The sequence below is a fragment of the Capricornis sumatraensis genome, chromosome 21 (genome assembly GCF_032405125.1).
Source record: "Capricornis sumatraensis isolate serow.1 chromosome 21, serow.2, whole genome shotgun sequence".
Taxonomy (NCBI): Eukaryota; Metazoa; Chordata; class Mammalia; order Artiodactyla; family Bovidae; genus Capricornis; species Capricornis sumatraensis.
The window spans coordinates 22,481,609-22,493,971 of record NC_091089.1 but is presented as its reverse complement, the minus strand read 5'-3'; the positions used below and the strand labels follow the sequence as shown (position 1 = coordinate 22,493,971).

General features: G+C 57.6%; 1 protein-coding gene across 13 annotated transcripts in view; it reads right to left on the bottom strand.

Annotated features, from left to right (window-relative positions):
- CELF4 (CUGBP Elav-like family member 4) overlaps positions 1–12,363 on the bottom strand; it is a 313,764-nt gene that overhangs the window by 73,957 nt on the left and 227,444 nt on the right. For 8 of the 13 annotated variants that reach the window (XM_068993791.1, XM_068993797.1, XM_068993792.1 and 5 more), the window contains exon 3: positions 291–339. In XM_068993791.1, the coding sequence (XP_068849892.1) occupies positions 291–339 (49 nt within the window). Of the gene's footprint in view, positions 1–260; positions 340–12,363 lie in introns of all 13 variants that reach the window. The other 5 variants (XM_068993786.1, XM_068993788.1, XM_068993787.1 and 2 more) reach the window with 1 other exon arrangement.

The window sequence follows — 12,363 nt, the reverse complement described above, 5'->3', positions numbered from 1 at the left end:
CCATTCTCCTCCTCTTCAGTCGGCCCCCACACCAGCCACACAGGGCTCCAAAGCCCCGTCCCAAGCCCCAGCCACGAGGTCCTCAGGGGGCTGGAGGCGGCGGCAGGGAGTCGCTGCAACCCCCTCCCGTGGTGGGGATGGGGGCCGGAATGAAGGCAAAGGAAGGGCTGAGACAAGTGGGCCCTCGGGTGAAGCGGGAGGCAGGAGGGGAGAAGACGGGGCCGGAGAGAAGGGAGGGGCAGAGACAAGTGGGCCCTCACGTGAAGGGGGCTGGCGCAGGCAGCTACTACCTCCTCGGCTCTCGCTGTCCGCCGGTTTCACCTGGATCGGCCGGTTCATCTGTAACAGAGCACAGGGTGGGCAGCATTAGAGCAGGCGCGCCTGCACCCCGAGGTGCGCGAGTGTTCAAGGGACACGGCACACTGCCCACTCCTCGGACGCGGACACCCACGCCCCCGGCACCCGCGCGTGAGGGTCTCCACTAAAGCCCCGCCCCCTCCCCTCCCCAGCGCGGTCCCTAGGACCCCCCTGATTTCAGGAGGGTGTCTCAGGACTGAAGACCCTGCGGTGTTGCCAGCCGTGAGCGGCTCTTGCTAACTGCGATGTCGGTCCACCCAGGACACAGCTGGCTTTGCCGAGCTGGTCTCTGGCCGCAACTGACTCCTTCCTAGCTTGGGGCCCGGCAGCGAGTGGCACCCCACCCCTGTGCCATCCCCCAGACGCCGGCGGTTGGTCCCAGGGGTGCCCGAGGCTCCGGGCCTTGCAGCTCCCGGTTGGAGCAGAGCTCAGGGTTGGGGTTCCAGACTGCAGCCAGGCTGTCCCCTCGGTGGGGTGGGGGCGGTATGTGCGGGATGGGCAGCTACTCGTCTCCTGTGACGTCCGGGTGCCAGGAGGACACCAGGGAACCGCCTGCCTCCCCATCTTCCAGCTGCCGGCCTCTCGGGAGGATCCATGCAATGCCTCGTTCAGGCCACTAGGGGGCTCGCAACTCCAAGGATCCAAGGCTCCGCAGCCTGTTTTTAATCCTGCTGCCGGAGGCATAGGATGGGCTAGGAGGCCCTGAGGTCCCAAGATATTTCAGACAATAAAAACGGGAGGAATCGCGCAAATGGAGTAGAACTTTGTGTCTCTGCCCGTGCTTCTGCGTGTCACCTATCTCCCTGATCCCTCATTTTACCTACATTTCTCTCCCAAACGCACCCCGATAGGCAGTTAGGTACTAAACGCCCCATTTGATAGATGCAGAAGCTGAGGCGGGGCGCCACGTGCCAGGATGTGCCTGGGAACCCGGGCCTGCCAGGGCTATCTGAGGGCCTTTTGTTCTGTACCAGGTGACTTTTCATTGCCACTTCCCCTCGTGTCCGGAGGAGGCTGGACTAGCCCGTGGCAAGCTTCCTCCTGGTCTAGGATTCTGAGCAAGTTTTGGCTGCGTCAAGACGACTGGGTGGGGGAGCGTGGGGGCCCATGACTCAGCAAGGTGAAGAGGAAGCTGGGGAAGGGCAGAGTCGCTCGCGGAAAGACATAGGCGGGAGGCAGGGCACAGAGTAGAGGACCAGGAAGCCAGGTTGCCAGGGGGCAAGAGAGGATGCTGGGAGGCCGGTGCACTGAGAGGGCTGGGTGCCACTGTTTGCTCAGAGGTCCCCACTTGGTGCCCCCTGTGGAGCTGAGGGAAAGGAAGGTGCTGGGTATGCAAGCTCTGCCAGCAGAGTTAAGTGTGTGGTACAGGGACCTCCAGTCACAGGGAGAAGAAAGAGGGCCATAAGGAAATTTCCAGCTTCCTTTCAGGGGCCCTGGCTCCTCCATAAACCACCTCCTTTCCAGTCCTTGAGAAAAGGATCCAGGAGGCCAAGCAGGAATCTGACTGTGGGAGAAGGGCTCTCCCCCCGGTTTCCATTCTATGCCTTCGGAGGCTCCACACCCAGCCCTTTCCGAGGCTCTCTCCACTTCTGGAACACCCCTTCCCCCGGTTCACACCCCCCAGAGCTGCAATGGTCTCTTACTCCAGAAAGGCCCCACGGCTGACCTGGACCCAGTTCTGGCCATTGTTCTCTCCTGGGTGAATTTCTATGGCTTTCTTGCTTATGTAATTTTTATAATTCTCTGAGGAAGGTATTATTCTGTCTTTTTCCAATGAAAAGCTAAGCCCCGGGAGTGGGAGGTCTGGGATGCAGCCAGGGTTGGTAGGCATGGAGCTAACACGACGAGGGTGAGTTGGTCTTGGTATATTTCATCTCATTTGACCCCAAGCTGCTCTGGAAGGGGGGCTTCCCAGGTGGTGCAGTGGTAAAGAATCCACTTCCCAATGCAGGAGATGCAAGAGACATGGGTTTGATCCCTGGGTTGAGAATATTCCCTGGAGTAGGAAAGGCAACCCACTCCAGTATTCTTGCTTGGAAAATCCCATGGACAGAGGAGCCTGGAAGGCTACAGTCCATAGGTCACAAAGAATTGGACACGACTGGGTGAGCATACACTGCACTGTTGCTCTGGAAGGAGAGGACGAAGGGAGGATGTCCTTCTGGCAAGGGGCAAGTGGGCCATCATATTGACTACAGCTTCCTCAGCCTAGCCCCACAAATCTGGCTCCCACCATCTCTTGTATCATTCCATTCCTCATGGCCCAGCTCTTTTTTTCCCCCTGTGTGTTCCTTTGGCCTGAAAGTGTCTCTCTCACAGCCCCACCAGCTTTTTGCCCTTGACCCTGAAGTCTTTCTGGTACTCCAGGGGGAAAGGCCCTGCAGGAATTCTCCCTTTTCCATTTAGACGGTACAGTCAAGTTTGGGCATTGAATTGCATGGGGGCTACTGCCCTGTTACACCTACAGGAACACAAACAGCTGCTCCAAAATTATATTGTCGGACTAATATCACTTCCCCTAGGGTGTATGCAAATAGGGAAACTTTAGCCAAGGAAACGGAGTTTTGGAGAGGTTAAGAAACTCGCCTGAGGTCACACAGGTGGTCAGTGGTAATCAAGATGAACCCAGGACTCTGGACACTGGCCTGTGTGTTCAAAGATGCTGGAAACCAGGCCTAACAGGCTTGGGGAAGGTCTGGGAAAATTCAAAGCAGAAGAGCAGGGAGCAGGTGGGAAGGGCGGTGGGGTGATTCAGGCTTCTCCAGTGAGGACTGGGGGTGAGCAGAGGCAGGCAGAGGTGTGTGCGCCAGAGTCAGCCGAGCTCTGCAGCTGTGGAGATGAGGGAGGGAGGAGCCCACAGAGGAGACTTCATCCCTGGGGCCAGAGCGGGCCCAGGCCAACCCCAAAAGCTTAGGTCAGGGGACCCAGGAGGGCGCCTTCCCTGCCATCTTGTTTCTGAAGGTGGGGACTTTGCATGAAGCCCCGCGGCAAGCCTTCTCTTTGCGCGAGCAGAGGGGGTGAGTCCTGTGGATTGACAAGGGCTGGGGCGGGGGGAACTGTTTCTGTTCTGAGGGGACCCATTTTCCAGGGTAAAGTAAACAAGGTAGATGGAATCTGCCTGTGCCTGGAGCCTTCCCCCCGCGGGGGCGCCCCACCCTCAGGCAGCAGCCACCGGCCACTGTCCTTGGTACCTGGGCGCTTGTGAATGCTGTGCCCCAGGTCATGGACTCAGGCTTGGTTCCCTTCAGCCCCCCGCCCCCCACTAGCCCTCCCTGAGCCGGCCAGCTCCGGACGGTGATTCCAGACACCCTTCATCACTGGAATCCTGGCAGCAAGGACCCAGGGGCTTGTCCAGCCTCCCACCTGCCCTCGGCTGTGGGCCAGGCACCCGTGGTGGTGGAGCAGAATTGACTTGGCTACCGTGGACCTGTGACTCCTGGGGTCATATTTCATATCCCATTACGATCTAGGGATGGTCAGCATCCACACAGCCTTCACGGGGATGTCAGGGAGTGCCTGGCTAGATGGAGAGAGAAAATATGGCCTGTGCTTTCTTAATTCTCAGCAGAAATAAAGTGTCAGGATCAGTCGGGAAGATTTCTTAGCAGGCTCTGTACCAACGCCTCCAGCCTGAAGGGAGACCTCCCTTCTCTGGCCAGTCTCTCTTCCCTGTTCCAGACTCAGGCCCTGTCTCAGCCTTCCTCTGTCCTGGGGAGGAGAGGTCAGACCACGCTGCAGAGATGGCTTTGCGAGGCATGACCGGTGTGGAGGGGGAGAAAGAATTCTGGGAGGAAGGCAGAGGGGCGGTGGCCACTTCTTTGCCCTTCTGACTTTGACCATGGCCTCTGGACCTCTCAGCCACATGAGCCCCAGGGCGTCCCTTGTAAGTGAATGTCGAGGATGCTGGAGCCTAAGTCTCTGTGTCTTTCCTTTAACCCATCCCTTGCTGCTCTGTCCAGGCGTCCCTCTCAGCCATGATATTGTCCTTCTGGGTGGGCCTGGGGCTGGAGGCAGGGTCATCAGCCTGGAGGTCATCACCCCATGCCCCCTGTGGCCTTCAGCCCAGGTTGGGTCTCCTGATACCTGAGCTGGGCTGCCTGCAGGACAGGTCAAGCATGAAACCGCCCTCATGCTTCCAGGGTCAACCCTCCTGGGGACATCGCTAACTTTCGTTGTCATCGACTGCGTTCCTGCTTCCAGCCCAGGGGGCACCCTCAGGGGGAGCGAGTGGTCCTGGCCCAGGACTGGGGCCCTCCCTGTCCCGCCCAAGGGTGGGCGGCAGGGCTCCTTCCCTCCCAGGCCCCTTCTGCTCTGGCTGGGTCTCCCTTCCCCCTCCCCATCTCTGCCACTTTTTGCGTCAACACATATCCATGCATTAAACAAGACATTCCATTAATTTCTTCATCATCATAACTTAAGCTGGGACATACCCTTTAAATATTCATTCAGCTATGAAAACTGGGCATTAAAATTTTAATAATGTCAAGCTCATTTGAACCGGGCTCCTTGGGGACGATTACGATACAATTAGAATAAATATGATGATTGAGCTAGTCCAAAGGCTTCACCTGTCTGTCCAGCGTGGGTCCCCATGGAAGGAGAGGACTGTGGCCAGTGGGCAGACAAAAAGACTGATGGACAGGCCAGCCAGATCTTTCCTAACACCCTCTAGCTCTCTCACACCCCACTCATCTCTGCTCGGGGGCCCGCGTGGTCCTCCCACCGACCTCTGCGGCTCTCTGCTGCCCCCTGTGGGCCAGGGTGCTGGGCCTTCCCTCTGCACCTGGGAAGCCGGCCCTGATTAACCACTGTGGCTCCAGTTACCCTTTCCCTTGCCTTCCTGGTACAACTCCAGCTGTGCTTCTGGGCTTGTTCCTGCGTGGCAGCCACGCCCCTGTCTCTGTGTCTCTTCTCCCTGGGCTTGCAAGGGGCTCCGCGAGGCTGGGATGAGACCACACCGGAGCAGGGCCAGCCTGGATCACGGGCCCCTGAGTGCCCCAGGTGTTCAGCCACCAGACTAGAGAGGGGCTATCTTCACCCCGCTTTGCTTTTGCTATGATCACTTTCCTGAGGGCTGGCATGGGGGTTTTGGGGGGAGAGCTGAGCCCACCCCCACCCCCATGTCCCTTACTGTCCTGCGTTTGCCTAAGACAGTGCTGGCAAGGGCCTTGGGGTCATTCAGAACTCGCCCTGCTTCACTGGGACAGCCGTGACTGCCCGCAGCATCCGTTGGGCCCCCTGCCCCTGAGCTGTGTCCCCCTCCACCTGTCTTCTCAGGATCCCGAGCCCCCTGCTTCACACCAGGCCCCAGTGAGCTGACCGAGAGCTGTCTCAGAAATAAAAAAGAGCCTGGAAAGCTCCCTGTCACTCATCCAAAAAAATTAAAAAGTGAAGTGAAAGTGTCAATAGCTCGGTCATGTCCAACTCCTTGTGACCCCATGGATTATAGCCCTCTAGGCTCCTCTGTCCATGGAATTCTCTCAGTAAGAATAGTGGAGTGGGCTGCCATTCCATCCTCCAGGGGATCTTCCTCACCCAGAGACTGAACCTAAGTCTCCTGCACTGCAGGTGGATTCTTTACCATCCGAGCCACCAGGGAATGGCCACCCACACCCTCCTTCTCCTCGACAAGACCTCCTGTCCTTCCGATAAGACTTCACTGGTTAGCTCTCAGCCCCCTGGCCACACGTGGCCTATGCTACTCTCTCTCTCTCTCTCTCTCTCTCTCTCTCTCGTGTGTGTGTATAAGTGTGTGTGTGTGTGTGTGTGTGTGTGTGCGCATGTGTGACAGACTGGGGAGTCACATGTTTCTCAAACAACAGCAGGGACCTGATTTCCTACTCACAGACTCTCAGACCCTAACTCAGGACTCGTCTCCTGGAGTGTGAGTGTGAGTGTGTGTGTGTGTGTGTGTGTGTGTGTGTGTGTGTATACACGTGCACCCACACCCATGCTTGGGTAGTACTTGTGTGACATCACAGACCTCATGAAGGAATTCCTTCAGGCTGGGGATGGAATTGAATGAGGGAGAAGACTAGTGCAGTGGCCCCAAAGACGTCAGCTTCCACGTTGTTTGCCGATCTGTGAGCCAGGAAAGGCTGGGCCAGTGCCCTGCGTGAGGCTGGGGGTGGGGGTGGCAGGGTCACTGTGGTGGCCTATGGAGATGGCCAGCGTGCTCTCCAGTGGCAGCTGAGCCCCTGGATGTACTTTCAGGGTGGGTGTCCAAGCCTCAAAGCCAAGGGTCCTTTCTGGCTCTTTTCGGGGTGTGTGGGTACCTGGTGGTATGCTGTTCCCTGCTCATCCAAAGGGCTCACATCTCCCCAAACTGGGAAGTCCTCCAGTAATACTGACTCTTCTTCTTGTCCAAACCCGCAGCCTGCACTGGAGGCAGCTCTTAGCTCTGTGTGCGCCCACCCACTCCCCAAACCTGGCCCCTACTCTTCCTCTGTCCCCATCTGCTCTCATCCTCCCAGAGACCTCAGCTTCTATGCTGTCTGTCCCCCACCCTAGCACACACGATGGCCACGGAGACGGTGAAGAAGCAGACCGTGCGTTCTGGGCTTGTTTGGACATCTGTGCCCCAACCCCAGTGGCATCGCTGCTCTGGGAAGAGACAATTTGCAGGGCTCAAATGGTGAAGAATCTGCCTGCAGTGCTGGAGACCCAGCTTCTATCCCTGCGTCAGATCTCTGGGTTGGGAATATCCCTTGGAGAAGGGAATGGCAACCCACTACAGTGTTCTTGCCTGGAGAATCACATGGACAGAGGAGCCTGGTGGGTTACAGTCCATGGCGTTGCAGAGAGTCGGACACGACTGAGCGACTAACACTTTCACTTATTCAAAAAGCAAGGGAAAAGGCATCATTAGGGCACTAAAACATAAAGCTTTCCCTTTCTTTCACAGTGTCTATCTTTCTCGACTTGTCATGGTATTTTTTTTTTTAACTCAGCTATTTGATGTCATTTTAAGTAAAGAAAAATATAAAATTTAAAGTATTAGCATGGATTCTACCATTCATCTTTATTTTGTGTGAGGCCAGTTTTAAATGCAAACATCAGAACATTTAACTCCTGTGCAGAATCACCAAAATTATACAATTTCGTTTTTGTGGCTAATGCCTGGAGGGTGCCTTGAGGAGAGAAATGTAAGCTAGACTCAGGAAGGTTAAGAAGAAAGAGAAGGTCCCCTCAGGCATGGAGACCCTCAGAGGAACCCAGACCCGTGCTGTATCCTGGGGGTGGACTGGATTCCCCTTTCCACTGAGTCCAGACCAACCTGGTACAACCAAGCCCAAGGTGAGCCCTGGGAACTCAGGCCAGACTTCACTTCTGCCCATGGCCCCTCTGCCTTAACCCACATGGGCAGGTGGCCCTCAAGGGTATTTTAAAGTCTGTTTTAGACATGCATTAGTCACCTGCTATGACAAGGGCTCTGTTGACCAGACAGACATGTCAGTGCTGCAAGCCCGTGGGGGGGGCCACAGGAAGAGTGGGCCTGACCCGACCTCGCTAAACTCCACCCAAGCCATTGCTGGCTGGCTTAGAAAGCAGAGTGATTGCACGTGGGGACCAGGATGTATGTGGATCAGGCAGGGGGAGGCAGAATCGATCATAAGCAGAGTCCCCCAGCCCCCCTACACGGGCTCCTTCACGCCATGGACGACACTTACAAAACCCAAGTTCAAAGATGACGTTATAAGAATTTCAAGGTGGCAACTGCAGAGGACTAAACCCCAAGGATGGGACCCTTCTGAGGGTGGAGGCCTGGGTGACAGCAAGGGGCGGGGGCTGCCCGTGAGGCCGCCCTGAACACAGTGCCTTTCTGCGTCCCCATCACCTTGCAAGCTTATCTCCAGGCATCAGACATTTCCTTGACCATCACGTGTTTTCAGGTGGAACTGTGCACAAGCTCCAGAAACAGTGTTACTCAAAAGATTTATCTCTTAAAGATGACCTCTGGGTAATTTGTGGAGGATGGACTGAGAATTTCTAGCCTCTGGTATAAATGAGGAGGCAATCATCCAGTACAGATACAGAAGAGAGCCCCTGAATGGGACCGTGGGCACCACAGGTGGGCTGCTCTTTAGCGACCCTGCCCTCCACCTGGATTTTGCCTTTGCCGCACTTAGCAATTCGTAATGAACAAATTAATGAATGGAGGAGTTGTTTGTTTAAAGCCCCAGAGGGCAGATATTGAATCCCAGGCTCCTGGATTCCCAGGGCTGTGCAGAGTAGGCCCGCAGTAGCCTTGGAAGGAAAGGATGAATCCCTTGCCCCGGGGCTCCTGAAGTCCCCTCGAGACATGGAAGGGGCCTGGCAGAAGTGGCACACACTATTTGCAGCTTGTTGTAAATACACTGTTTTAATTACCTCCTTAATAAATCGCATACGGTTTGCTCCATAGAGAGGGGGAGAGAGTCAAGGGATCCTGTTGGCTGTCATCATAAAGTTTTGACTCAAGGACACCCTGCAGTGATTGCATAAGTGACACGCTCCTTTGCTGAAGCCCCTGCTCATAGACCAGACTCTGAGGGGACTTCTGGCCAGGCCAGAGGGTGGCACCGTTCCCAGGGCATGAGGACAGGTCACAGGCCCGCCTGTGGGTGCAGGGCGCTTGCTGCCCGGCCACCCCCCCAATACCTCAGGTCTCAGCTCCCCAACCCCCACCTTGAAGGGTCCCTTCAAGCTCCCCTCTTTTCACTGCCTTGCCACAACCTAGGACAGTTATGAACCAGTACGGTTCTCAATTTGTAGATTTATTTGTTTAACGTCTGTCTCCTCTTTATGAGGGAAGGCCCACACAGTTCTGTTCCCACAGCACCTGGCACGCAGTATGTGTTCAGAGGCTCGCCGAGCAAATGGATGAAAAATCAAAGTGTTAATTGCTCAATCGTGTTCGACGCTTTGCCATCCCGTGGACTCGCCCACCAGGCTCCTCTGTTCATGGAATTCTCCAGGCAAGAATACTGGAATGGGTGGACATTCCCTTCTCCAGGGAATCCTCCCGACCCAGGGATCGAACCCGGGCCTCTTGCATTGCAGGCAGATTCTTTACCATCCAAGCCACCAGCAGATGGATGACTGAACCCTCTAATGCGCCTGTTACCCGCATTGCTCCCTCCTGCCTCAGCCACGCCCTGGCAGCAGGAGGGTCCAGAGGCCAGAAGTGGTCACCTGCCGAACAGCCCTATTTCTGGTCCAGAGAGAAAGGCCTTTAATCCTTCCTCCTCCAGCAAAGTGGCGATGTTGTACCTTTGGATTAAGAAGGGTTTACTGAAGCAGTGATCGTGGTTTAGAGAGACAGCCAGTGAGCGCAGACCAGACAGAAGAACCCGGAGGTTATTGTTAAAATATGCAAATCCACAGCCCATTGAAATGCAAACCCTCCAGATAAGATTTTTAATAAATCTGGTTCTGCTCCCACTCCCCGCTTTCAGGAGGCCATCTGATGCTTGTTGGGTCAGGCATGTAGGCCCTGTCAGCTCTTCACCCCTCTCCTCGTTTAGATGGTCCAGCTCACGGCTGCCCCTCAAGTGGTGGTGGTCGAGGGCGGGGGCGCCTGCCAGCAGAGGCCCCTGGCCTGTCCCTTGACACAACACAGGAGGTCACCTCCGGGTCAACTGTAGGGACATCGAACCCTCATCCTTCCCATTCTTCACCTTCATCCTCACCTATCTGAGAAAGAGTCCCAAGCCCTTGCGCCCTCTGCCAGGGGGACTGCGGCGCGGCTCCCCCCAGGCACACCTCTCACTCTGCCAGTCGCGGTCTCTGGACTCAGTGCGGTCTGCTGCCGTCCAAAGCGGCCTTTGAGGGGATGGAGGAGAGCGACGGAGAAGCAGCACAGGGGCCCGAGTGCCTTAATGACCGTCAGGACAGGAGTGTGCCTGTGTGGGCTCCATGTGCCTGGATGGGAGGCGTGCGTGACCCTGGCGGGTGACACTCCTCAAGTCCTCCTCAACTCCAGACCCGGGGCTGACCACTCGCCTAGGCTTACCTCCCTCCATCCTCTGGGACACCAGATGAGCCAGGGGAACAAAACTGATGGGGTGGGGAGGATGGGGGGGAGGGGAGGGGTTCAGGGCAGGAACGACTGCGGACCACGCGGGTGGAGTTCGGAGAAGAGCCAGCCGGGTGCCACGCAGCAGGGCCTGCGATGTGCAGACAGGTCAGGTGGACGCAGGAGGGTCTGAGCCTGTGCTGCGGGCAGCGGTGTCCGCCCCCCCCCCCCCCAACTCCCGACCCCGTCAGGTTTTGGCAGTAACAGCATTCCACCAGGGCCGCGCTGGGAAAGAGCAAGGGCGCAGCGCGGGCACGGGGCAGTGGCGCCCGATCGGGGCGGGGGGGACGTTTAGATCAGGAACGGCCAGCGCTGTCTCGGCATTGGGTCTCCTCCCCATCTGTGGACAGGTGGAGGGCGGGGGGAGAGCTCATGCCCGCAGTGAGGGGGTGGGGCAGGACGCGGGAGTCTGTACAACCGGCACATCCTCCGTGGTCCAGCCCCACAAGCAGGCCCCCGGCAGTTGCATAGCAACAGGCTGCTCTGCTCCGCAGTGTCCAGCGAACAGCGGCGGCGCTGAAGGAGCCTATTGGTGGGACTGCCTGGGGCGGCCCCCTCCCCTCCCCTCTGCTTTTTTCTTTCTCTCCCCCGCCTCTCTCCCAGCCTCCGCCCTCTCCGCTCTCTGGAATCTAAGTTTACAGAATGCTTTCCCCTCACCCACTGGGTACAAACAAAGGAGGTGCCCCCTCCGCTGGGTTGGTCTAAGGTCTCTCCAGCTGGTTTCCAAAGGGAGGGGTCCCCATAAGCTTCTTAGTTTTCCTTGTCCCCCCCACCCCCGACCACTGCCCGTGGGGTGCGGGTTAGGTCCCCCCTGCGTGGGTGGGTGCTTCTCGGGGCTGTGGCAGGTGAGGCTGGGGGAGGGGGCGCAGTGAGAGATCCCAGAGACGCCGTGGTGCGGCTGGACTCAGCCCCTACCCAGCGGCCAGGGCTTCCCAGGCCCACACAGCCAAGGGCAGCCTGTCTCTTTGTCTCCAAGCCCCGCGTCCGTCTCACCCGCTCCCACCAAGGCGCCGGAGCTGCCCTGGCAAGGGTGGGAGGACCCTTGTGGTCCTAATTACCGTCCGCTGCCGTGGAAACGAAGCTCATTAGCCTGCAGGGCCAGGCTGGGTCGCTAACCCTCTTCAGTGTGGGGGTGGGGGGTGTGATTAAAAACAACAACAACAACAAAAAAACCAGCAGTGGATAGATGGATATTCTGGATGAAACGAGCCCTGACTTCTTTGGGAGGCCTGGATGTCGGTCCTAGCTCTGCCACCTACTTGTGCCATGAGGTGGGACCGTCACTTGACCTCTTAGGGTCTCAGCCCCGGAGTGTGGAGAACCTCGCAGTTGTGAGGCTCTTAGCACAGTGCCCGGCGCCTAGCAGGTGCTCAGCAATCACACTATAGCACCCGCTTCGCTCCCCCAACTCCTCAGCCCCCAGAGCCTCTCCACCGGCCGGCTCTGCCCTGATCCCTGCACAAGCAGGCACAGCAAACCTTCCCCGGGGAGCTCACGGCCCAGTCTGCACAGGGGCTTTGCTGAAAGGCCTTCAAGCCCACCCTTCCTGGGCCGCAGCCACGCAGGGTGCCTCCGGCCTCAGCCCCTTAGACCCGCACTTGGCCGGGACCCACCACCTGGAAGTCCCTTCTTCTGCTCCGCTCGGGAGGGGGGAGGGGGGGGCGTTTCGGTTCCTGCTCCCACATCACAGCGGAGGGGCATGCTCTTCTTGCAGTTCTGCCCTGGCCAGCTCTAGTGACCAGAGAGGAAGTGTTCCCAGCCTGCCATCCCCTCCTGTACTCTCATCAGCCCAGGTAGCAGAGCTCCACAAGGCAAAGCGAGCCCAGCACCCAAGGCTTCCCTCAGCTGTGCGGACCAACCCTGAGCATGCACGCACCTCACCAGGGGGCTCGGGGGCTCTGGGCCTTCCGCATGCGGCTCTGTCCAGCTGGGTCTGACCTTTCCCAGCC